A 25,668-nucleotide genomic window follows, 5' to 3' on the forward strand; every position below is an offset into this window, starting at 1 on the left:
CATGTGCCTCCACCGAGTTTCGAACGTGGGACTTCACCATTGGCACATTGCCCTGCCCTCCACAAGGGCAGGGCAGCATTTCTTGGTGCATGGCGCAGCATCTTGGCACGGCCAGGACTTGAGCTCTCGGCCAGCAGCATGCACGCACGGGCAGCACCTGGCGCACCATGACAACTCTGCCCTGCCCTCCACAAGGGCAGGGCAGCATCCTGCAGCATCTTGAACGCCCATCACACGCACAGGCCGGATGCACCATTTCCTGCTCTGCTCTCCACAAGGGCAGGGCAGCCTCCTGGAAGCCACTTTCTCATGGGCTAAAAATTGGATTAAAAATCCAATTTAATTCATTTCTTCACCAAATCAAAAGCCCATCCAAATTCCAACATCCAAGAATAGAAAGTGTATAAATAGGAGATAGTTTGATGTAATTAGGGAGCTTCTTTTGATTTTTGAATTTTTACATTTTGAAACTTCATCTTCTCTGAGAGTTTTGAACTGAGATTTGAGAGAATTAGGGAGGAGAATTGATCTCTCTTCTTCCTTGTTCTTGCTTGAGCATTTTTACTTTTCTTGTTTGAATCTTGGATGTGAAGAATTGAGGAATTTCTGTCTCAATCTCCATTTAAGATCTCTTTGATTACCTCACTGCATAATTAAGTTGAATCCAATTTCCTTTACTGCTTCTTCTTTAATTTCTTATTAATTGCTTTGTGAATTTGGATCTGGGAAGGCAATTGAGATCTAGACTTTACTATCTAGTCTCTGGAGTCCTGAGATCCCATTTTCCTTTTGGTTTTTCTGTGAACCTCTGTTGCAATTTAATTTCCCTTTCTGTTTGAGATCTAACAGAACTCAAACCATCTCTTGCTTTGATAATTGTTGCAATTTAATTTCCCTTGCTTGAATTCTGAAATCCCAGTCCTCAAATCCCTTTTCCATTCAAGCAATTTATATTTCTTGCACTTTAAGTTATTGCAATTTACATTCCTTTCACTTTAAGTTTCAGTCATTTAATTTCTTGTTCTTTAAGATTCAGCTCTTTTACTTTCAGTTCTCTTTAATTTCTGCAATTCTTCCCTCCCCCTTTACATTTTCTGTCATTTACTTACTGTTAGATACAAAATCACTCAACCAAAACTTGATTCGCTTGACTAAATCAACCACTAAACTAAAATTGCTCAATCCTTCAATCCTTGTGGGATCGACCTCACTCCCGTGAGTTTTATTACTTGATGCGACCCGGTACACTTGCTGGTGAGTTTTGTGTTGGATCGTTTTTCACACATCAAGTTTTTGGCGCCGTTGCCGGGGATTGAAATAGATTGACAATGATTAAGTGAAGTGGAGATCTAGATCAAGCACTTTTTCTTTATTTTTAACTAACACACTAACTGTTTGAATTTTTGCTTAAACTAACTAAAAATTCATTCTAGCAATAGATTGAAGTTTCACTGGTTTTCTGGATCTGTGTGTTTCTTATTGTGTGTTTGTATGTTAGGTACAGGAAGAGCTTCCCCTATTCTCTCTGAAATTGACCAAAGAACTCTTCGAAGAATAAGAAGAGCTGAAAGAGGGAAGAACGTTATTGGAGAGGAAGAATCTGAGGAGGAATTCCAAGAAATGGAAGGAGATCCATCAAATCCCAATCAACCAGAAGGAGGGGCCAACAATAACCCACAACAAAGAAGAGTACTGGCTTCCTACACATTTGCAAATGCTAGACAATGTGGGAGTAGCATGCTTACCCCTAATGTCAATGCAAACAACTTTAAACTAAAGCCACAACTCATCACATTGGTCCAAAACAACTGCTCTTTTGGAGGAGGGCCATTGGAGGACCCGAATCAACATTTATCTACCTTCTTGAGGATTTGTGACACTGTCAAAACCAATGGTGTGCCTCCTGACAGTTACAAGTTACTACTCTTTCCATTCTCTCTCAGGGACAAAGCCACTCAATGGCTAGAAACATTTGCAAAGGAAAGCATCAACACTTGGGATGATTTGGTGAGCAAGTTTCTTGCCAAATTTTATCCCCCTCAAAGGATCATAAGATTGAAGACTGAGGTGCAGACATTCACTCAAATGGATGCTGAAAATTTATATGAGGCATGGGAAAGATATAAGGCTCTGCTAAGGAAATGTCCGCCAGAAATGTTCACTGAGTGGGATAAGTTGCAGAACTTCTATGAAGGACTTACTCTAAAAGCTCAAGAGGCACTTGATCACTCAGCTGGAGGGTCATTGCAATTGATGAAAACTGCAGAGGAAGCTCAGAGCCTCATTGATATGGTGGCTAACAACCAATATTTCTTTGCTCACCAAAGGCAACGCCAACCGTCACAGAGGAAGGGAGTGTTTGAATTAGAAGGAGTTGTTACAATTTTGGCTCAACATAAAGTGATGTAGCAACAGATTCAGCAACAATTTGAGCAAATGGCCAAGAGAATTGATAACCTTCAAGTTGCATCAGTGAGTGCCACAAGCCAACCATCAACTCCTTGGGGGCAGAATGAAGAGAACCAAGAAGAACAGCAACAAGAGCAAGTGCACTATATGAACAACCAAAATTCTGGATCAAATGAAGTGTATGGTGACACCTACAATCCATCTTGGAAGAACCACCCAAACCTTAGGTGGGGAGATAACCACAACCAAAACCAACAACCATGGCAAAGAAACTCAGCTCAAAACACTCCAAGAAACAACCAAAATCACAATCAGCAGCCAACTAACCAAAACTTTTATAGAAAACCCCAAAATAATTACCCCAACTCTAACCATTATCCACCCAATAACCAACCAACCAACCAAAACACTCACCATCATCCATCAACACCCCAAAACCAACCAATCTCATAAGACTCTCAAAGGATTACTAATCTGGAGATGCTCATGGAGAAGATGATGAAGAACCAAGAATTGACAACAAAAAACCAAGAAGCCTCCATGAAGAGCCTAGAAAGGCAGATTGGACAAATCTCCAAGCAGATTTCTATTGAAAGACCTTCAAGCTCACTACCAAGTGATACCATTCCCAATCCAAAAGAAGAATACAAAACCGTGCAATTAAGGAGTGGAAAGACATTGGTGGATGGCAACCAAGGAGCAACCAAGAAACTTACGGAGAGTGACAAAGAACCAACAGAGAAAGATGGAGCTAACAACAAGGACATAACAAGCAAGAATGTCCCAGAAAAGCTCACAGAAGAGGACAACCAACCACAGAATTTAAAGAAGGGAAAGCAGATCATGGAAGAACCAAATCCAAAATAGCTGCAAGTGGAGAAGAGTCTTACACTTCCACTACCTTATCCACAGAGATTCCAAAAAGAAGCAAAGGATCAACATTTCCACAAATTCCTTGAGACTTTCAAGAAGCTGGAAATCAACATACCTTTGGCTGAGGCATTAGAGAAAATGCCTCTATATGCCAAGTTCTTAAAGGAGCTCATCAATAAGAAAAGAAGTTGGAATGAGAAGGAGACTATAATGCTCAGTGAAGAATGCAGTGCACTAATCAAAAAAGGGCTCCCTCCCAAGCTTGAAGATCCTGGAGGTTTCTTCCTACCTTGCACTATTGGAAGCTGATGAGCGGATAATTTATACGCTTTTTGGCATTGTTTTTAGGTAGTTTTTAGTATGATCTAGTTACTTTTAGGGATGTTTTCATTAGTTTTTATGTTAAATTCACATTTCTGGACTTTACTAGGAGTTTGTGTGTTTTTCTGTGATTTCAGGTAATTTCCGGCTGAAATTGAGGGACTTGAGCAAAACTCTGAAAAGGGCTGACAAAAGGACTGCTGATGCTGTTGGAATCTGACCTCCCTGCACTCAAAATAGATTTTCTGGAGCTACAGAACTCCAAATGGCGCGCTCTCAACGGCGTTGGAAAGTAGACATCCAGAGCTTTCCAGCAATATATAATAGTCCATACTTTACTCGGAAATTGATGACGTAACTTGGCGTTGAACGCCAAGTACATGCTGCTGTCTGGAGTTAAACGCCAAAAACACGTCATGATCCGGAGTTGAACGCCCAAAACACGTTATAACTTGGAGTTCAACTCCAAGAAAAGCCTCAGCTCGTGGATAGACCAAGCTCAGCCCAAACATATGCCAAGTGGGCCCCGGAAGTGGATTTATGCATCAATTACTTACTTCTGTAAACCCTAGTAGCTAGTTTATTGTAAATAGAACTCTTTACTATCATATTATCATCTTGGTTTTGATCCTGTATTGTATTTTGATCCAGTGACCACGTTTTGGGGGCTGGCCATTCGGCCATGCCTGAATCTCTCTCACTTATGTATTTTCAACGGTGGAGTTTCTACACACCATAGATTAAGGGTGTGGAGCTCTGCTGTACCTCAAGTTTCAATGCAATTACTATTATTTTCTATCCAAATCAATTTTATTCTTAATCCAAGATATACGTTGCACTTCACCTTGATGAATGTGATGATCCGTGACACTCATCATCATTCTCAAATATGAACGCGCGTGACTGACAACCACTTCCGTTCTACCTTAGGCTGGGCGCATATCTCTTAGATTCCCCAACAGAATCTTCGTGGTATAAGCTAGAATTGATGGCAGCATTCTTGAGAATCCGGAAAGTCTAAACCTTGTCTATGGTATTCCGAGTAGGATTCTGGGATTGAATGACTGTGACGAGCTTCAAACTCCTGAAGGCTGGGCGTGATGACAAACGCAAAAGAATCAAGGGATTCTATTCCAACCTGATTGAGAACTGACAGATGATTAGCCGTGCCGTGACAGAGCATTTGGACCTTTTTCACTGAGAGGATGGGATGTAGCCATTGACAACGGTGATGCCCTACAAACAGCTTACCATGGAAAGAAGAAAGAAGAATTGGATGAAAGCAGCAGGAAAGCAGAGATTCAGAAGGAACACAGCATCTCCATACGCCTATCTGAAATTCCCACCATTGGATTACATGAGTAACTTTATCTTTATTTTCAGTTTATTTAATTTAATCCTATAATCTCTTAATTTAGTTATTTAACCTGACTGGGATTTACAAGGTGACCATAGCTTGCTTCATACCAACAATCTCCGTGGGATCGACCTTTACTCACGTAAGGTATTACTTGGACGACCCAGTGCACTTGCTGGTTAGTTGTGCGAAGTTGTGAACCATGGCATTGACACCAAGTTTTTGGAGCCATTACCTTGGATTGTTGAAGTGAAAAGAATGAATCACAATTTCGTCCACCAGAAGCCTATTCATCAACAAGGGGATGTGTGACTTAGGAGCAAGTATAAATCTAATTCCATCTTCTTTAGTGAAAAAGCTTGGCATAGGAGAGGTGAAACCAATACAGATGTCCTTGGAATTGGTGGACCAATCAGTGGTATATCCTAAAAGGTTGATTGAGACCTTTTAGTTAAGGTTGACAAGTTCATCTTTCTGGCAGACTTTGTGATCCTAGATTCAGCAGAGAATGAGAATGACTCCATAATACTTGGTCGACCATTTTTTGCCACTGCTAGAGCCATTGTAGATATGGAGCAGGGAGAGCTAACCCTCAGGATGCATGAAGAGAGCATCACCTTGAAAGTGTTTCCAGAATCACAAAGTAATGAAGAAACAAGCAAGACAAGTGACTGCCTTCCAAGGCAAGCAACCAACAACACAGTAGAACAGAAGAGTGAGCAGGTACAAGGAGGGGAAGGAATTTAAAAAGAGGCCGGGATGATAAACAAAAAGGGAGGTATCACAACTCGAGTCACTGTCAAAGGAGACAGAACAACAAGAAAGAAAAAGAAGAAAAATAAGAAGAAGGCTTACAAAGGGTGGAAGAATAAAAAAATTCCAACTGAAGGATTTTCCAAAGGTGACAAAGTACAATTAGTATATCAACAGCTGAAAACAGAAGATAATTACACTGTCAACCAAGTACTCTCTCTTGAGCACATTGAAATTGAGCATCAAGGCACACAGAGAAAGTTCACAGTGAAGAAAGACAAGCTAAGGCACTGTGATTTTCAACTTTCATGATCAGCAGAATGGAAGATGTCAAGCTAGTGACAATAAAGAAGCACTTGTTGGGAGGCAACCCAACCTGAGGTAGTTTTCTTTTCATAGCTTTTTCAATAAAAATGTTGAATAATTGGTATGCATTGCAAGGAGCTAAGTTTGGTGTTGCACACCAAAACAACTTAAGGGAGAATGAAGGATTCTAAGTTTGGTGTTCCACCAAAAATCTCATTTAAAAGAACATTCTCACTTCCTGCACAATGCTAGCTCCAAGCAATCAGACAAATTATTCAACTATTTAACTGCTTTCTAGCTTTAATCCCATAACATTTAGCAAGAACACAAGGTTTCACATATGGTTAACTTATTGCATCAGAGGCAGTGGCAAGTAATTAAGTTTGGTGTTCTCACACCAAAATAAATCCAAGAGCTACACTCAATTTATGCATACTAACCATGCACTTAAGGGCTTGAGAAGCAAGCAACTTTGAGAATTATGCAGGACATGAGTCAACAATTGAAGATGTTGTGCATCTTAACTCAAAGAAAACACAACAGAAGGAAGAATCAAAGGGCTGCAACTTCAAAGGTTGTATCTAAACTTAATCCTTGCTGCTGTGTATTGTTTTGAACATGGGAACCATTATATATCCTGCTAAAGTGTTTATCTAGTTACAAGTGAAGTTGTTTGATTAAGTATGCTAATCTGCATAATGCTTGTCATCCATCACCTAGCCAAATTTTGTTTTGTTTCCCATATGCTTGAATAAAAGAGAATTGTTTGAATTAGAAAGTAAATATCCAATGTTGCATAAGTTAGAATGGAAGTTAATGGTGGTGTATGTGTTTGATTAAATGCATAACTCATAAAATAATTGCTGCATAATGTCATTTTCATTGAAGTGTGATCTAGCTTGCTGTTATAAAGGTTCTTATCAGTAAAGAAAAAGCCCTTGAGAACAAAAATAAAACAGAAAGAAAAAGAAGAAGAAAAAGCCAATGTGGCAAGAAAAACAAAGAATAAAGGCTGGACACCAATAGCTTGGACCCTAGGATACATGCCTGTGGTGTTCTTGTACTAAGATATGCTTGGATAAGTAAATTCTGAGGGGTATTTCAAAACCCGGTCACTTAGATCAACTGATTTGGGATGGCCAATTGAAAGTCCACAATAAAGAGCAACCTAGATACAGAACATTTAGTTATCCAAAGAGATGCTGGGCATCAATGATCCTAGGAAGAAATAGTGAGCCATGTGTCTGTGGTGAAAAGATGTTGAGTAAAAATAAAGCCAAAGGCTACTACTGCAACATTAGACACCAAGCCTCTAAAAGAATAATAAGCTTGTTAAGCAACATGAGAAAAGAAAAGATAGCAAGGGAGCAAAGAAAGAATAAACCTTATAACAAGCAAGTTTAGTAAGCCTTTGAGGAAAAATGTATATTATGTAACAGCAACAATAATTGAGTTATCATTGTCTGCATAAAAACTCCATGAATCAAGTTCTGCTATATGCCTAATAAGGATATGTTTTCTTTTCTTGTTCATTTCATTTTCTCTTAGTTTTGATGCTTGCTTGGGGATAAGCAAGAATTAAGTTTGGTGTTGTGATGATAGGTCATCATATAACCATTTTTAAAGCTAATTTCACTTGTTTTGCTAGTCTTTATGCACTTTCTTGCATCCTAAGTAAGCAATTTGGAATGAAAATGCATAACTTCTTTAAATCAAACAACCACTATTAAATTGATGCTAAATCATGAGGTTTGAGCTAAAATTAATTGATTTTTAATGAATTATAAACCTTATGAGTTTAGAGATACTTTGATTGGTTGTTTTGGTTTCTTGTAGGTGAAGAAAGGAAGAAAAGAAAAAAAATGTGGCTTAAGAAGTGTGGCCAAGAATTGAGAAGTGTGGTGCAACAAAGAAGGAGGAGGCAAACATTACCCTCCACAAGAGCACACTGCCCTCCAGGAGAGCAACATATTGAACCAAGCCTTGAAAAGCAACATTGCCCTGCCCACAACAAGGGCGGAGCACAATTTGATGCCAAGGACCAAAGGAAGCAAAAACTCTGCCCTACCCTCCTCAAGAGCAATATCGGGCTCTCATCGAAAATAATTCAAAGGAAATTGCTTCCTAGTGCTTCCTATGGGTTTCGAACACAAGATCAAGGAGGAAAGGAGTATCGCTCAAACACAAGGAAAACAAGCAAAAATTGGCTTGCTTTCAATCTCCAAGAATCGAACACGGCACCATGAGGAAGCAAGGAACTAGGCGTGACTTTGGTGCCAAGAAAACCAAGGAAAAAGGAGCAACATGTGCCTCCACCGAGTTTCGAACGTGGGACTTCACCATTGGCACATTGCCCTGCCCTCCACAAGGGCAGGGCAACATTTCTTGGTGCATGGCGCAGCATCTTGGCACGACCAGGACTTGAGCTCTCGGCCAGCAGCATGCACGCACGGGCAGCACCTGGCGCACCATGACAACTCTGCCCTGCCCTCCACAAGGGCAGGGCAGCATCCTGCAGCATCTTGAACGCCCATCACACGCACGAGGCCGCATGCACCATTTCCTGCTCTGCCCTCCACAAGGGCAGGGCAGCCTCCTGGAAGCCACTTTCTCATGGGCTAAAAAATGAATTAAAAATCCAATTTAATTCATTTCTTCACCAAATCAAAAGCCCATCCAAATTCCAAAATCCAAGAATAGAAAATGTATAAATAGGAGATAGTTTGATGTAATTAGGGAGCTTCTTTTGATTTTTGAATTTTTACATTTTGAAACTTTATCTTCTCTGAGAGTTTTGAACTGAGATTTGAGAGAATTAGGGAGGAGAATTAATCTCTCTTCTTCCTTGTTCTTGCTTGAGCATTTTTACTTTTCTTGTTTGAATCTTGGATGTGAAGAATTGAGGAATTTCTGTCTCAATCTCCATTTAAAATCTCTTTGATTACCTCACTGCATAATTAAGTTGAATCCAATTTCCTTTACTGCTTCTTCTTTAATTTCTTGTTAATTGCTTTGTGAATTTGGATCTGGGAAGGCAATTGAGATCTAGACTTTGCTATCTAGTCTCTGGAGTCCTGAGATCCCATTTTCCTTTTGGTTCTTCTGTGAACCCCTGTTGCAATTTAATTTCCCTTTCTGTTTGAGATCTAACAGAACTCAAACCATCTCTTGCTTTGATAATTGTTGCAATTTAATTTCCCTTGCTTGAATTCTGAAATCCCAGTCCTCAAATCCCTTTTCCATTCAAGCAATTTATATTTCTTGCACTTTAAGTTACTGCAATTTACATTCCTTGCACTTTAAGTTTCAGTCATTTAATTTCTTGTTCTTTAAGATTCAGCTCTTTTACTTTCAGTTCTCTTTAATTTCTGCAATTCTTCCCTCCCCCTTTACATTTTCTGTCATTTACTTACTGTTAGATACAAAATCACTCAACCAAAACTTGATTCGCTTGACTAAATCAACCACTAAACTAAAATTGCTCAATCCTTCAATCCTTGTGGGATCGACCTCACTCCCGTGAGTTTTATTACTTGATGTGACCCGGTACACTTGCCAGTGAGTTTTGTGTTGGATCGTTTTCCACATATCAGGCACCTCTAACTGGGGACTCTAGCAAAGCTGAGTCATAATCTGAAAAGGTTCACCCAGTTATGTGTCTGTGGCATTTATATATCCGGTGGTAATACTAGAAAATAAGATGCTTAAGGTCACGGCCAAGACTCATAAATAGCTGTGTTCAAGAATCAACATACTAAACTAGGAGAATCAATAACACTATCTGAATTCTGAGTTCCTATGGATGCCAATCATTCTGAACTTTAAAGGATAAAGTGAGATGCCAAAACTGTTCAGAAGCAAAAAGCTACTTGTCCTGTTCATATAATTAGAACTAAGCTTCATTGATATTTTGAAATTTATTGTATATTCTTTTTTTTTATCCTATTTTCTTTTTAGGTGCTTGGGGACAAGCAACAATTTAAGTTTGGTGTTGTGATGAGCGGATAATTTTATATGCTTTTTGGCATTATTTTACATAGTTATTAGTATGTTTTAGTTACTTTTTATTATATTTTTATTAGTTTTTATGCAAAAATCACATTTCTGGACTTTACTATGATTTTGTGTGTTTTTCTGTAATTTCAGGTATTTTCTGGCTGAAATTGAGGGACCTGAGCAAAAATCTGATTCAGAGGCTGAGAAAGGACTGCAGATGCTGTTGGATTTTGACCTCCCTGCACTCAAACGCATTTTTTCTGGAGCTACAAAAGTCCAATTGGCGCTCTCTCAATTGGGCTGGAAAGCTAACATCCCGGGCTTTCCAGCAATGATTAATAGTTCATACTTTGCCTGAGATTTGAGGGTCCAAACTGGCATTAAACGCCAGCTAGAGACCCTTTCTTAGCGTAAAACGCCAGAACTGGAACCAAAACTGGAGTTAAACGCCCAAATTAGCACCCAAGCTGGCATTTAACTCCAAGAATGGCTTATGCACGTGAAAGCTTCAAAGCTCAGCCCAAACACTCACTAAGTGGGCTCCGAAAGTGGATTTCTGCACTATCTGCACTTAGTTACTCATTTTTTGTAAACCTAATTTACTAGTTTAGTATAAAAACTACTTTTAGGGAATCATTTTGCAACTTATGACATTTTACATCTCATATTGTATCTTCTACGACATGAGTCTCTAAACCCATAGGTGGGGGTGAGGAGCTCTGCTGTGTCTCAATGGATTAATGCAATTACTATTGTTTTCTATTCGATCACACTTGATTCTATTCTAAGATACTCACTCGTACTTCAATATAAAGAATATGATGATCTGTGTTACTCATCATCATTCTCAAATTTATGAACGCGTGCTTGACAACCACTCCCGTTCTATCTAAGCTCAACGTAGTCATTGGGCGACAGCTTGAGTGCGTATCTCTTGGGTTTCTAATCCACAAGTTTGACTTGCATCTCCTGACAACAGAGCATTTAAACCCATGAGATTAGAACCTTCGTGGTAGAGGCTAGAACCAATTGGCAGCATTCCTGAGATCTGAAAAGTCTAAACCTTGTCTGTGGTATTCCGAGTATGATTTGGGACGGGATGACTGTGACGAGCTTCAAACTCACGAATGTTAAGCGCTGTGACAGTGTACAAAAGGATAGATAGATCCTATTCCGACACAAGTGAGAACTGACAGATGATTAGCCGTGCGGTAGCTGTGCTTGGTATTTTTCATCCAAGACGAGAGATCCAACAGTTGATTAGCCGTACAGAAACCGTACCTGGACCATTTTAACTAGGAGGACGAATGGTAGCCATTGACAACAGTGATCCACTAACATACAACTTGCCATAGAAGGGGCCATACATATTTGGAAAGGAAGACAGTAAGAAAGCAGAGATTCAGAAGACAGAGCATCTCTGAAACCTTAACCTGTTCTCCATTATTGAATAACAAGTATCATTCATCTCATGATCTTTTACTTTTTACAAACAAAATTATTTTTATCACTAATCTCCTGACTAAGAGTTACAGGATAACCATAGCTTGCTTCAAGCCGGCAATCTCCATGGGATCGACCCTTACTCACGTAAGGTATTACTTGGACGACCCAATGCACTTGCTGGTTAGTTGTACCAGAGTTGTGAAAAGTGTGATCACAATTTCGTGCACCAGTTCCCAGAGCCCTTATCAGTGATAGAGGAAGCCATTTCTACAACAGACCATTAGAAGCCCTCCTTCTGAGATATGGAGTGAAACATAAGGTTGCAACACCTTATCACCCTCAAACAAATGGGCAGACAGAGGTATCCAAGAGAGAGTTAAAAAGGATTTTGGAGAAGACTATGGGAGCTTCAAGGAAGGACTGGTCAAAAAGGCAGGACGACGCTTTTTGGGCATATAGGACAGCCTTCAAAATACCAATTGGGATGTCCCTATATCAGCTGGTGTATACGAAGGCATGTCACATGCCATTAGAGCTGGAGCACAAAGCCTTCTAGGCTCCTAAGCTATTAAATTTTGATAGTAATGCTGCTGGGAAGAAAAGGATCTTGCAACTACAATAATTGGAAGAATTCAGAGCTCAAGCATATGAAAATGCTAAAATTTACAAGGAGAAGGTTAAGAAATGGCATGACCAAAAGATAGCAAGGAGAGTGTTTATAGAAGGTCAAAAGGTGCTACTATACAACTCAAGGCTCAAGTTCTTCCCAGGGAAGCTGAAGTCAAGATGGTCTGGACCCTTCACCATAGTCAAGGCCTCCCCTTATGGTCATGTTGAGCTTATGCATGAGAAGACTCAGAGGACTTTCACTGTCAATGGCCACAGACTTAAGCATTATTTGGGAGACTCACTAGAGGAGCAGAAGGTGAACTACAATCTCAGCTGAAGAATGAAGAATCGTCAAGCTAGTGATGTTAAAGAAGCGCTAGTTGGGAGGCACCCCAACATTCATATCCTTTCAATTTCAAGCTTTCTAGATAGTTTAAGTTTAAGTCACTTTGGTTGATTGTTTTCAATTTCAGTTATTAATCGTTTGCTGATAGTTCCTTTAATTTGAACTCCAAAAGTTTTCTAGTTGCTAGAAGTACAATTTTGCATGTTACATTATGTGATGATGATTAATTGAGTTGAGAAGCTGGCTGAGGAATTAAGTTTGGTGTGGCCACCAACCACTTAAATTTTGGACTTACAATAAGTGGATTAAATTTTAAGAATAAGCCAAAAGTTTAAGTTTGATGTGGCCACAATCATGATCCAGATGCAAAGAACTTAAGTTTGGTGTCCCAGAGACACACAAAATGAATGCCACCTAGGAGGATAAGATTTTGGAAGCTAAAGTACACACAGCACAAGAAGAAGCCTCCAGGAGATGTCACCCAAGAGGAAGGATAAAGGAGCAAGAACATATGCATCAAAGAGCCAAGATCTTAGTAGATGCTTATGGTGAAGATGTGTCAAGAAGAGAGACCTGAGCAAGTAGATTCTTAGGGGTGTTTCAACACCTAGTACCCTAAAACCAACTAGTTTGGGAGTGCTAATTGAAAGCCTAACCTAAAGGGTCGTCTTGAGAAAAAACACTTAGAGTCTGGAAATGAAAGAAAAAATGAAGGAAAGAAAACATTCAAAAAAGAAAGAGTAAAGTATCGTTTTTGTCCCCAACGTTTGGGGTAAGTCTCAAAGTTGTTCCTAACGTTTCAATCGTCCTATTTAAGTCCCTAACGTTTCAAAATTGACTCAATGTTGTCCTACCATTAGGGATCCGTTAACAGAATTGACAGCGGGACAAAATTGAGATGATTTTGAAACGTTAGGGACTTAAATAGGACAAAAACGTTGGGGACAAAAATGATACATAAAATAAATTTTAATTTAATTTTATCCTTCAATAATATCAAGTTTTTACTGCACATAGTATTCAATTATTTTTTAATCACATATAAGTAAATTATACTTAATCACATTACTTTCATTTTAAATAAATTTATTTTTTTATAATTTTAAAGAATTTTGATATATTAGAGACAAAAGGTATAATTTATATTTTATTGTACATATATATATATATATATATATATTATTTTTTCTTTTCCACAAATTTATATACTAGTCATTCTACAAACATTTTAGGATAACTAAAAATCTTTAAGAGTAAAATTATTAAAAAAATTTATTTATTTAGAATAAAAGTAATGTGATTAAGTGTAATTTATTTAAATGTGATTAAAAAATAATTGAATACTATGTATAGTAAAAAATTTATATTATTGAAGGATAAAATTAAATTAAAATTTATTTCTATGTATCATTTTTGTCCTCAACGTTTTCGTCCTATTTAAGTCCCTAACATTTCAAAATTGTCCCAATTTTGTCCCGCCATCAATTATGTTAACGGATCTCTAACGACTGGATAACATTGAGTCAATTTTGAAACGTGAGGGACTTAAATAGGACGATTGAAACGTTAAGGACAACTTTGGGACTTATCCCAAATGTTGGGGACAAAAACAATACTTTACTAAAAAAGAAAATACAAGATCTTACTATTTCAAGGTGACAATCAATAGAAGGGGGCTCTATGAGCAGACACTTGAAATAATCCTCAAAGGTTGAAAGTTCATTATGAGATGAAAGCAATAACAAAGTTCATAAATGATTTGATGCTTAGTCTCTATCTTTAATTGTGAACACAGTTTCTTAAGGGTCAAGTTTCAATAATTTAGAACAATTCATATTGATTTGGTTGGGGACAAGAAAGATTTAAGTTTGGTATTCTGATGACTTAGGTCATTTACCTCTTTCTCTTATTTAAAAGGACCATAGAATTGGTGAAATCTCATTCAAAGATGCAATTACAAGAGATATATGATTAATTTATGAATATTGCTTTGAAATGAGTTTTGGCTGAATTTCAGGTGAAAAAGAACAAAAAAAGAGAGGTGCAGGAGAACGCTACATTCATTAGATGAACGCTACGTTCACAAGTGATGCGCACGCGTACAGAGCACTTCCGCACAGGATGACAATGTTGGCAATCCATGCGTACGCGTACAGGGCGCGCACGCGTGGGTGAGGGATTAGCGTTCACAAGCCAAGAACGCAACATTCACTTGGAGTGAACGCCTGCGATACTTTCAGAGTTTGAATTCGAAGATGGGCATTCATGAGCGGATAATTTATACGCTTTTTGGCATTGTTTTTAGGTAGTTTTTAGTAAGTTTAAGCTACTTTTAGGGATGTTTTCATTAGTTTTTATGTTAAATTCACATTTCTGGACTTTACTATGAGTTTGTGTGTTTTTCTGTAATTTCAGGTAAATTCTGACTGAAATTGAGGGATTTGAGCAAAACTCTGAAAAAGGCTGACAAAAGGACTGCTGATGCTGTTGGAATCTGACCTCCCTGAACTCGAAATGAATTTTCTTTGAGCTACAGAACTCCAAATGGCGCGCTCTCAACGGCGTTGGAAAGTAGACATCCAGAGCTTTCCAGCAATATATAATAGTCCATACTTTATTCGGATATTGACGATGTAACTTGGCGTTGAACGCCAAGTACATGCTGCTGTCTGGAGTTAAACGCCAGAAAAACGTCATGATCCGGAGTTGAACGCCCAAAACACGTCATAACTTGGAGTTCAACTCCAAGAGAAGCCTCAGCTCGTGGATTGATCAAGCTCAGCCCAAACATACACCAAGTGGGCCCCAGAAGTGGATTTATGCATCAATTACTTACTCATGTAAACCCTAGGAGCTAGTTTATTATAAATAGAACATTTAACTATTGTATTAGAGGTCTTTGACCAGATCCTGGATTGTATTTTGAATCTAGTGATCACGTTTTGGGGGCTGGCCTCTCGGCCATGCCTGAACCTTTTACTTATGTATTTTCAACGGTGGAGTTTCTGCACACCATAGATTAAGGGTGTGGAGCTCTACTGTACCTCAAGTATTAATGCAATTCTATTTTCTTTTATTCAATTCTATCTTATTCTTATTCCAAGATATTCATTCGCACCCAAGAACATGATGAATGTGATGATTATGTGACGCTCATTATCATTCTCACTCATGAACGCGCGTGATTGACAACCACTTCCGTTCTACATGCAACAGAGCTTGAATGTGTATCTCTTAGATTCCCCAACAGAATCTTCGTGGTATAAGCTAGATAGATGGCGGCATTTATGAGGATCCGGAAAGTCTCACCTTGTCTGTGGTATTCCGAGTAGGATCCTGGGAATCCGGAAAGTCTAACCTTGTCTGTGGTATTCCGAGTAGGATTCCGGTAATGAATGACTGTGACGTGCTTCAGACTCGCAAGTGCTGGGCGTTAGTGACAGACGCAAAAGAATCAAGGGATTCTATTCCAGTAGGCGCGGGAACCAACCAGTGATTAGCCGTGCTGTGACAGAGCGCGTGAGCGTAGTTTTCACTGCGAGGATGGGATGTAGCCTTCGGCCAGGTGATGCCTCCAGACGATTAGCCATGCGAGTGACAGCCGCAGAGGACCATTTTCCCGAGAGGATTCAAAGTAGCCATCGTCGAACGGTGAACCCCTATACACAGCTTGCCATGGAAAGGAGTAAGAAGGATTAAGTTGAAGCAGTAGGAAAGCAGGCGTTCTTGAGCCATACAATATCTCCACATGCTTATCTGAAATTCCCACCAATGAATCCGCATAAGTATTCTATCCCTTTTATTATTTCTATTTTCTTATTTCTATTTTCGAACCCATAAACCAATTTAATCTGCCTAACTGAGATTTACAAGGTAACCATAGCTTGCTTCATACCAACAATCTCTGTGGGATCGACCCTTACTCGCGTAAGGTTTATTACTTGGACGACCCAGTACACTTGCTGGTTAGTTGAACGGAGTTGTGTTCACTCGTGCCAATTTCAAATTCCATAATTTTACAATGAGTACAACTTAAAGAATATGGATCACAATTTCGTCCACCAAGTTTTTGGCGCCGTTGCCGGGGATTGTTCGAGTATGGACAACTGACGGTTCATCTTGTTGCTCAGATTAGGTAATTTTCTTTTCAAAAATCTTTTTCAAAAAATTTTTCTTTTCTTTTTCGTTTTTTTCAAAAAATATTTTCGAAAAATATTAATAAAAATCCAAAAAAATTAGAAAATCATAAAAATAAAAAATATTTTGTGTTTTTTTGTTTGAGTCTTGAGTCAATTTTTAAGTTTGGTGTCAATTGCATGCTTTTAAAAATTTTTCTTGCATTTTTCGAAAATCCCATGCATTCATAGTGTTCTTCATGATCTTCAAGTTGTTCTTGATAAGTCTTCTTGTTTGATTTTGATGTTTTCTTGTTTTGTGTTGTTTGTTGTTTTTCATATGTATTTTTTGTTTGTTAGAGTCCATGCATTAAAGATTTCTAAGTTTGGTGTCTTGCATGTTTTCTTTGCATCTAAAATTTTTCAAAATATGTTCTTGATGTTCATCATGATCTTCAAAGTGTTCTTGGTGTTCATCTTGACATTCATAGCATTCTTGCATGCATTCATTATTTTGATCTAAAAATTTCATGCATTGAGTATTTTTGTTGTTTTTCTCTCTCATAATTAAAAAAATAAAAAAAAATATCTTTTCCTTATTTCCCTCCAAATTTTCGAAATTATGGGTTGACTTGGTCAAAATTTTTTAAAATTAGTTGTTTCTTACAAGTCAAGTCAAAATTTCAATTTTAAAAAAATCTTATCTTTTCAAAATCTTTTTCAAAAATCATATCTTTTTCATTTTTTTTTATTATTTTCGAAAATTTTAAAAATTATTTTTCAAAAATCTTTTTCTTAGCTTTTATATCTAATTTTTGAAAATTAGCTAACAATTAATGTGATTGGTTCAAAAATTTGAAGTTTGTTACTTTCTTGTTAAGAAAGGTTCAATCTTTAAATTCTAGAATCTTATCTTGTAGTTTCTTGTTAGTTAAGTCATTTTAAAAAATTAAATCTTTTTCAAAATATCTTTTTCTTCAAATTTTTATCTTATCTTATCCTTCTCAAAATTTTATCTTTTTCAAAATTTGATTTCAAAATATCTTATCTAACTTCTTATCTTCTTATTTTTTTTTTAAATTTTTTTTTTCAAATCTTTTTTAATCAACTAACTAACTTTTTGTTTGTTTCTTATCTTTTTCAAAACCACCTAACTACTTCCCCCTCCTCTATTTTCGAAAATATCTCTCTCTTTTTCAAAAATTCTTTTTACTTAACTAATTGTTTCATGTTTTAATTTTAATTACAGCTTATCTCTAATTTTTGAAAAATACTAACTCCTTTTTCAAAATTATTTTCGAAAATTCTCCTTCTCTTTTCTTATTCTATTTAATTATTTAATTACTAACACTTCTCTCCACCTCTCTTCATCCAAAAATCCGAATCTCCCTCTTCATTCTTCTACCCCTTCTTTTTTTCTACTAACATAAAGGAATCTCTATACTGTGACATAGAGGATTCCTCTTCTTTTCTTGTTTTCCTCTCTTTCATATGAGCAGGAACAAGGATAAAGGCAATCTTGTTGAAATTGATCCAGAACCTGAAAGGACTTTGAAGAGGAAATTAAGAGAAGCTAAATTAAATTATTCTAAAGGTAACCTTTCAGAAACATTAGAACAAGAGAAGGAGATGGCAGCCGAAAATAATAATAATGCAAGGAGAATGCTTGGTGACTTCACAAAGCCAACATCCAAGTTTGATGGAAGAAGTATCTCCATTCCTGCCATTGGAGCCAATAACTTTGAGCTTAAGCCTCAACTGGTTGCTTTAATGCAACAAAACTGCAAGTTTTATGGACTTCCATCTGAAGATCCCTATCAGTTCTTAACTGAGTTCTTACAGATCTGTGAGACTGTAAAGACGAATGGAGTTGATCCTGAAGTCTACAGACTCATGCTTTTCCCTTTTGCTGTAAGAGACAGAGCTAGAATATGGTTGGATTCACAACCTAAGGATAGCCTGGACTCCTGGGATAAGCTGGTCACTGCTTTCTTGGATAAATTCTTTCCTCCTCAAAAGCTGAGCAAGCTAAGAGTGGATGTTCAAACCTTCAAACAAAAAGATGGTGAATCCCTCTATGAAGCTTGGGAAAGATACAAGCAGCTGACCAAAAGATGTCCATCTGACATGTTTTCAGAATGGACCATATTAGATATATTCTATTATGGTCTCTCTGAATTTTCGAAAATGTCATTGGACCATTCTGCAGGTGGATCTATTCACCTGAAGAAAACGCCTGAAGAGGCTCAAGAACTCATTGACATGGTTGCAAACAACCAGTTCATGTACACTCCTGAGAGAAATTCTGTGAACAATGGGATACCTCAGAAGAAAGGAGTTCTTAAAATTGATGCTCTGAATGCCATATTGGCTCAGAACAAAGTGTTGACTCAACAGGTCAACATGATCTCTCAAAATCTGAATGGATGGCAACATGCATCCAACAGTACTAGAGAGGCAGCTTCTGAAGAAGCTTATGATCCTGAAAACCCTGCCATGGCAGAGGTTAATTACATGGATGAACCTTATGGAAACACCTATAACTCATCATGGAGAAATCATCCAAATTTCTCATGGAAGGATCAACAAAAGCCTCAACAAGGCTTTAACAATGGTGGACGCAATAGGCTGCGCAATAGCAAGCCATATCCATCATCTTCTCAGCAACAAACAGAGAATTCTGAACAAAACACCTCTAATTTAGCCAATATAATCTCTGATCTGTCAAAGGCCACTTTCAGTTTCATGAGTGAAACAAGATCCTCCATTAGAAATCTGGAGGCATAAGTGGGCCAGCTGAGTAAGAAAGTCATTGAAACTCCTCCTAGTATTCTCCCAAGCAATACAGAAGAGAATCCAAAAGGAGAGTGCAAAGCCATTGACATAGTCAGTATGGCCGAATGCACAACGGAGGAAAAGGACGAAAATCCTAGTGAGGAAGACCTCCTGGGACGTCCCTCAAGCAAGAAGGAGTTTCCTATTAAGGATCCAAAGGAATCTGAGGCTCATATAGAGACCATAGAGATTCCATTAAATCTCCTTCTGCCATTCATGAGCTCTGAAGACTATTCATCCTCTGAAGAGGATGAAGATGTGACTGGAGAGCAAGTTGCTCAATATTTAGGAGCTATCATGAAGCTGAATGCCAAGCTATTTGGTAATGAGACTTGGGAAAGTGAACCTCCCTTGCTCATTAATGAACTGGATACTTGGATTTAGAAAATTCTACCTCAAAAGAAGCAAGATCCTGACAAGTTCTTAATACCTTGTACCATAGGCACCATGACCTTTGCAAAAGCTCTGTGTGATCTGGGGTCAGGGATAAATCTTATGCCACTCTCAGTAATGGAGAAACTGGGGATCATTGAGGTACAACCTGCCTTGTTCTCATTACAACTGGCAGACAAGTCACTGAGACAAGCTTATGGAATAGTAGAAGACGTGTTGGTAAAGGTTGAAGGCCTTTACATCCCTGCTGATTTCATAATCTTAGACACTAGGAAGGAAGAGGATGATTGCATCATCCTTGGAAGACCTTTCCTAGCCACAGCAGGAGCTGTGATAGATGTCAACAGAGGTGAATTAGTTCTTCAATTGAATGGAGACTACCTTGTGTTTAAGGCACATGGCTATCCCTCTATGACAAAAGGGAGTAAGCATGAAGAGCTTCTCTCAGTTCAGAGTCAAGAAGAGCCCACATAGTCAAACTCTAAGTTTGGTGTTGTGAGGCCACAACCAAACTCTGAGTTTGGTGTTAAGATCCCATATCCAAACTCTAAGTTTGGTGTGGACAACTACACAACATTGACCTGATCACCTTGTGGCTCCATGAGAGCCACTGTCAAGCTATTGACATTAAAGAAGCGCTTGTTGGGAGGCAACCCAATTTTATTTATCTAATTTCTATTTTATACTATTTTATTGTTATTTTGTGTTTTATTAGGTACATGATCATGAGGAGTCACGAAAAAAATCATAAAAATTAAAAACAGAATAAAAAAAACGGCAGAAAAAAATTTTCACCCTGGAGGACTTACAGGGTGGCGTTCAACGCCAGTAAGGTGCATCTGGCTGGCGTTCAACGCTAGAACAGAGCATCATTCTGGCGCTGAATGCCAGAACAAGCAACATTCTAGCGCTGAACGCCAGGAATGTGCCCAGAGAGGAAAAACTGGCGCTGAACGCCAGTAACAAGCATGAAACTGGCGTTCAACGCCAGAAACATGCTTTACATGGGCGTTGAACGCCCAGAGTGTGCACCAATGGGCGTTTAAATGCCAGAATGGTGTGCAAAGGCATTTTACATGCCTATTTGGTGCAAGGGATGGAATTCCTTGACACCTCAGGATCTGTGGACCCCACAGGATCACCTCAGGATCTGTGAACCTCACAGGATCCCCACCTACCTCGCCCTCTCTCTCTCCATTCATGGTCATCCCTTCTGTTCTTCATTCACCACTCACATCCTTCCACTCTTCCCCATGAACCCCACCTACCTTCAAAAGTTCAAAACTCTTTCCCACCCAAACCCACCCATATAGCCGAATAAACACATCCCTCCATCTCCTCCATCTCTTCTTCTTCTTCATCTTTTCCTTCTTCTCTTGCTCGAGGGCGAGCAATTTTCTAAGTTTGGTGTGGTAAAAGCATAGCTTTTTGCCTTTCCATAACCATTAATGGCACCTAAGGCCAGAGACATTCAAAAAAAAAAAAGAAGAAGACAAAAGCTTCCACCTCTGAGTCGTGGGAGATGGAAAGACTCATATAAAGCCGTCATAGCTCAGTGGTAGAACATGTGGCTGCAAATCAAGAGATCCCTGAGATACCTCAGGGGATAAGTTGTCCTCCACACAAATATTGGAAGCAACTAAGGGTGGAACATCATGAGCACTCCATCATTCTCCAAGAAATAAGAGAAGATCAAAGAGCAATGAGGGAGGAGCAACAAAGGCAAGGAAGGGACATAGAAGAGCTTAAGGACATTGTTGGACCTTCAAGAAGAAGACGCCACTAAAGGTGGATTCATTCCTTGTTCTTTATTTCTTTCTGTTTTTCGGTTTTTAATATTGTGTTTATCTATGTTTTGTGTCTTTACTTCATGATCATTAGTATGTAACCATGCCTTAAAGCTATGAATAAAATCCATTAATCCTTCACCTCTCTTAAATGAAAAATGTTTTAATTCAAAAGAACAAGAAGTACATAAATTTCGAAAATAGCTCTTGAATTTAGTTTAATTATATTGATGTGGTGACAATACTTTTTGTTTTCTGAATGAATGCTTGAACAGTGCATATGTCTTTTGATCTTGTTGTTTATGAATGTTAAAATTGTTGGCTCTTGAAAGAATGATGAACAAAGAGAAATGTTATTGATGATCTGAAAAATCATGAAATTGATTCTTGAAGCAAGAAAAAGCAGTGAATGGCGAAAAAAAAAAAAGAGAGAAGGAGCAATAGAAAAAGCCAAGAGCCCTAAAAGCCAAAAGGCAAGGGTAAAAAGGATCCAAGGCTTTGAGCATCAATGGATAGGAGGGCCCAAGGAAATTAAATCCAGGCCTAAGCGGCTAAATCAAGCTGTCCCTAACCATGTGCTTGTGTCATGAAGGTCCAAGTGAAAAGCTTGAGACTGAGTGGTTAAAGTCGTGATCCAAAGCAAAAGAGTGTGCTTAAGAGCTCTGGACACCACTAACTGGGGACTCTAGCAAAGGTGAGTCACAATCTGAAAAGGTTCACCCAGTTATGTGTCTGTGGCATTTGTGTATCCGGTGGTAATACTGGAAAACAAAGTGCTTAGGGCCACGGCCAAGACTCATAAGTAGCTGTGTTCAAGAATCAAACATGCTTAACTAGGAAAGTCAATAACACTATCCAAAATTCTAAGTTCCTAGAGAAGCCAATCATTCAAAACTTCAAAGGAAAAAGTGAGATGCCAAAACTATTCAGAAGCAAAAAGCTACAAGTCCCGCTCATCTAATTATAATTAATATTCATTGATATTCTGGAATTTATAGTATATTCTCTTCTTTTATCCTATTTGATTTTCAGTTGCTTGGGGACAAGCAACAATTTAAGTTTGGTGTTGTGATGAGCGGATAATTTATACGCTTTTTGGCATTGTTTTTAGGTAGTTTTTAGTAAGTTTAAGCTACTTTTAGGGATGTTTTCATTAGTTTTTATGTTAAATTCACATTTCTGGACTTTACTATGAGTTTGTGTGTTTTTCTGTAATTTCAGGTAAATTCTGACTGAAATTGAGGGATTTGAGCAAAACTCTGAAAAAGGCTGACAAAAGGACTGCTGATGCTGTTGGAATCTGACCTCCCTGCACTCGAAATGGATTTTCTGGAGCTACAGAACTCCAAATGGCGCGCTCTCAACGGCGTTGAAAAGTAGACATCCAGAGCTTTCCATCAATATATAATAGTCCATACTTTATTTGGAAATTGACGACGTAACTTGGCGTTGAACGCCAAGTACATGCTGCTGTCTGGAGTTAAACGCCAGAAAAACGTCATGATCCGGAGTTGAACGCCCAAAACACGTCATAACTTGGAGTTCAACTCCAAGAGAAGCCTCAGCTCGTGGATTGATCAAGCTCAGCCCAAACATACACCAAGTGGGCCCCAGAAGTGGATTTATGCATCAATTACTTACTCATGTAAACCCTAGGAGCTAGTTTATTATAAATAGAACATTTAACTATTGTATTAGAGGTCTTTGACCAGATCCTGGATTGTATTTTGAATCTAGTGATCACGTTTTGGGGGCTGGCCTCTCGGCCATGCCTGAACCTTTTACTTATGTATTTTCAACGGTGGAGTTTCTGCACACCATAGATTAAGGGTGTGGAGCTCTACTGTACCTCAAGTATTAATGCAATTCTATTTTCTTTTATTCAATTCTATCTTATTCTTATTCCAAGATATTCATTCGCACCCAAGAACATGATGAATGTGATGATTATGTGACGCTCATTATCATTCTCACTCATGAACGCGCGTGATTGACAACCACTTCCGTTCTACATGCAACAGAGCTTGAATGTGTATCTCTTAGATTCCCCAACAGAATCTTCGTGGTATAAGCTAGATAGATGGCGGCATTTATGAGGATCCGGAAAGTCTCACCTTGTCTGTGGTATTCCGAGTAGGATCCTGGGAATCCGGAAAGTCTAACCTTGTCTGTGGTATTCCGAGTAGGATTCCGGTAATGAATGACTGTGACGTGCTTAAGACTCGCAAGTGCTGGGCGTTAGTGACAGACGCAAAAGAATCAAGGGATTCTATTCCAGTAGGCGCGGGAACCAACCAGTGATTAGCCGTGCTGTGACAGAGCGCGTGAGCGTAGTTTTCACTGCGAGGATGGGATGTAGCCTTCGGCCAGGTGATGCCTCCAGACGATTAGCCATGCGAGTGACAGCCGCAGAGGACCATTTTCCCGAGAGGATTCAAAGTAGCCATCGTCGAACGGTGAACCCCTATACACAGCTTGCCATGGAAAGGAGTAAGAAGGATTAAGTTGAAGCAGTAGGAAAGCAGGCGTTCTTGAGCCATACAGTATCTCCACATGCTTATCTGAAATTCCCACCAATGAATCCGCATAAGTATTCTATCCCTTTTATTATTTCTATTTTCTTATTTCTATTTTCGAACCCATAAACCAATTTAATCTGCCTAACTGAGATTTACAAGGTAACCATAGCTTGCTTCATACCAACAATCTCTGTGGGATCGACCCTTACTCGCGTAAGGTTTATTACTTGGACGACCCAGTACACTTGCTGGTTAGTTGAACGGAGTTGTGTTCACTCGTGCCAATTTCAAATTCCATAATTTTACAATGAGTACAACTTAAAGAATATGGATCACAATTTCGTCCACCAGGCATCGACGCGCACGCGTGCATGACACGCACGCGTCGATATGACAAAAGTAGTGATGGCGCAAACGCATACATGACGCTGGGCATAGAAGTGACTTTTCATCATCCACGCGCACGCGTGAAGAGCGTTCATGATGTGAACGTAGCGTTCAGTTCGTGAACGTAGCGTTCAGTTCAGTTCTTAAATTCTACCATGGACTCAGACGCATGCATGGTACGCGCAAGTATGGTTGAGACAGAAGGCAGCATTAACGCGCACGCACCGATGGGGAAAAACGCAATGGACGCGCAAGCGTGTAGCACACGTATGTGTGGATGCCCGAACGCTCCGTTCTCAAAACGAACGCTCTGTTCTCAAGCAAGTAGACTGTTAAGCCAAAATGGGTCGTACTGATTGTAAATGAGAAAGGCCTACTTTTAGATCATGCAAGTACACCTGAAGACTCAGTAAAATGTGTGGTAGGCATGACATAAGTAGCAAAAATCTGCTACCATGTCCTAGCCTCTCTTGATAAATGAGCAAACAGCATCCCCTTGGGTTTCTTATTATCAGCATCCATCACCCAAGGGGCGTCCGGGGTGGCAATAACACACCTCAAAGCCTCATAATCAATAGTCATGCAATGCATCTCCACCTCCGCCTACTCATAGGCATCTGTAGCACCGGTCTTAGGCAGACATGATTGCATCCTCAATGGTAGCCTCTGTAACTAATATCTGTTCGCCTCGCAGGTAAACCGAATCAAGGGTCACTCTGAAGAAATTACAGTAAAACTCCTTGACCCATGATATGTTTATCCTGCCCAACTCCCTATCAACAAAACCGAGAGCCAACCCCTGAATACGGGCCTCAATAGATCGCCTCAGGTTAGCGGGGATGGCCAGTTTCATCTCAATATTCAGATTCTTCTTCCGATAGGTCGGGAAGCGTAACTCACAATACAGGTTAGGAAACCTGTCAGTATCAGTAAGCAATAGCTGTTGATCCTCTTTGTCCTTTTCCAAAAGAGGACTTTTGGCATAATTGGCGTAAGGAGAAAGAGTGGAGGCTTGAGGTTTCTTCCTCTTTCTAGAGGTAACCTTGGCTTTCCCTCTATCAGACAACCTGAAAAATAGATATGACAGGATATAAACAATTAAGCCAAGTAGAGGAAAAGAAAGCAAGGATTGACATATGCATGAAGTGAGTTAAAAGAAAACAATTCTTGGTATGCAAGCAACAAAGAGAATCAGAAATCAAAACAAAGCCATAAA

At 39.0% G+C, this 25,668-nt stretch overlaps 1 protein-coding gene across 1 annotated transcript in view; it reads right to left on the reverse strand.

Moving 5' to 3' along the window:
* Window positions 1-25,034, reverse strand: part of LOC130975013 (uncharacterized) — a 51,970-nt gene extending 26,936 nt beyond the window's left edge. The window contains exon 1 of the mRNA XM_057899848.1: window positions 24,907-25,034. Coding sequence (XP_057755831.1) covers window positions 24,907-25,034 — 128 coding nt within the window. The remainder of the gene's footprint in view (window positions 1-24,906) is intronic.
* Between the last annotated feature and the right edge of the window lie 634 nt (window positions 25,035-25,668).

The sequence above is a fragment of the Arachis stenosperma genome, chromosome 4 (genome assembly GCF_014773155.1).
Source record: "Arachis stenosperma cultivar V10309 chromosome 4, arast.V10309.gnm1.PFL2, whole genome shotgun sequence".
Taxonomy (NCBI): domain Eukaryota; kingdom Viridiplantae; phylum Streptophyta; class Magnoliopsida; order Fabales; family Fabaceae; genus Arachis; species Arachis stenosperma.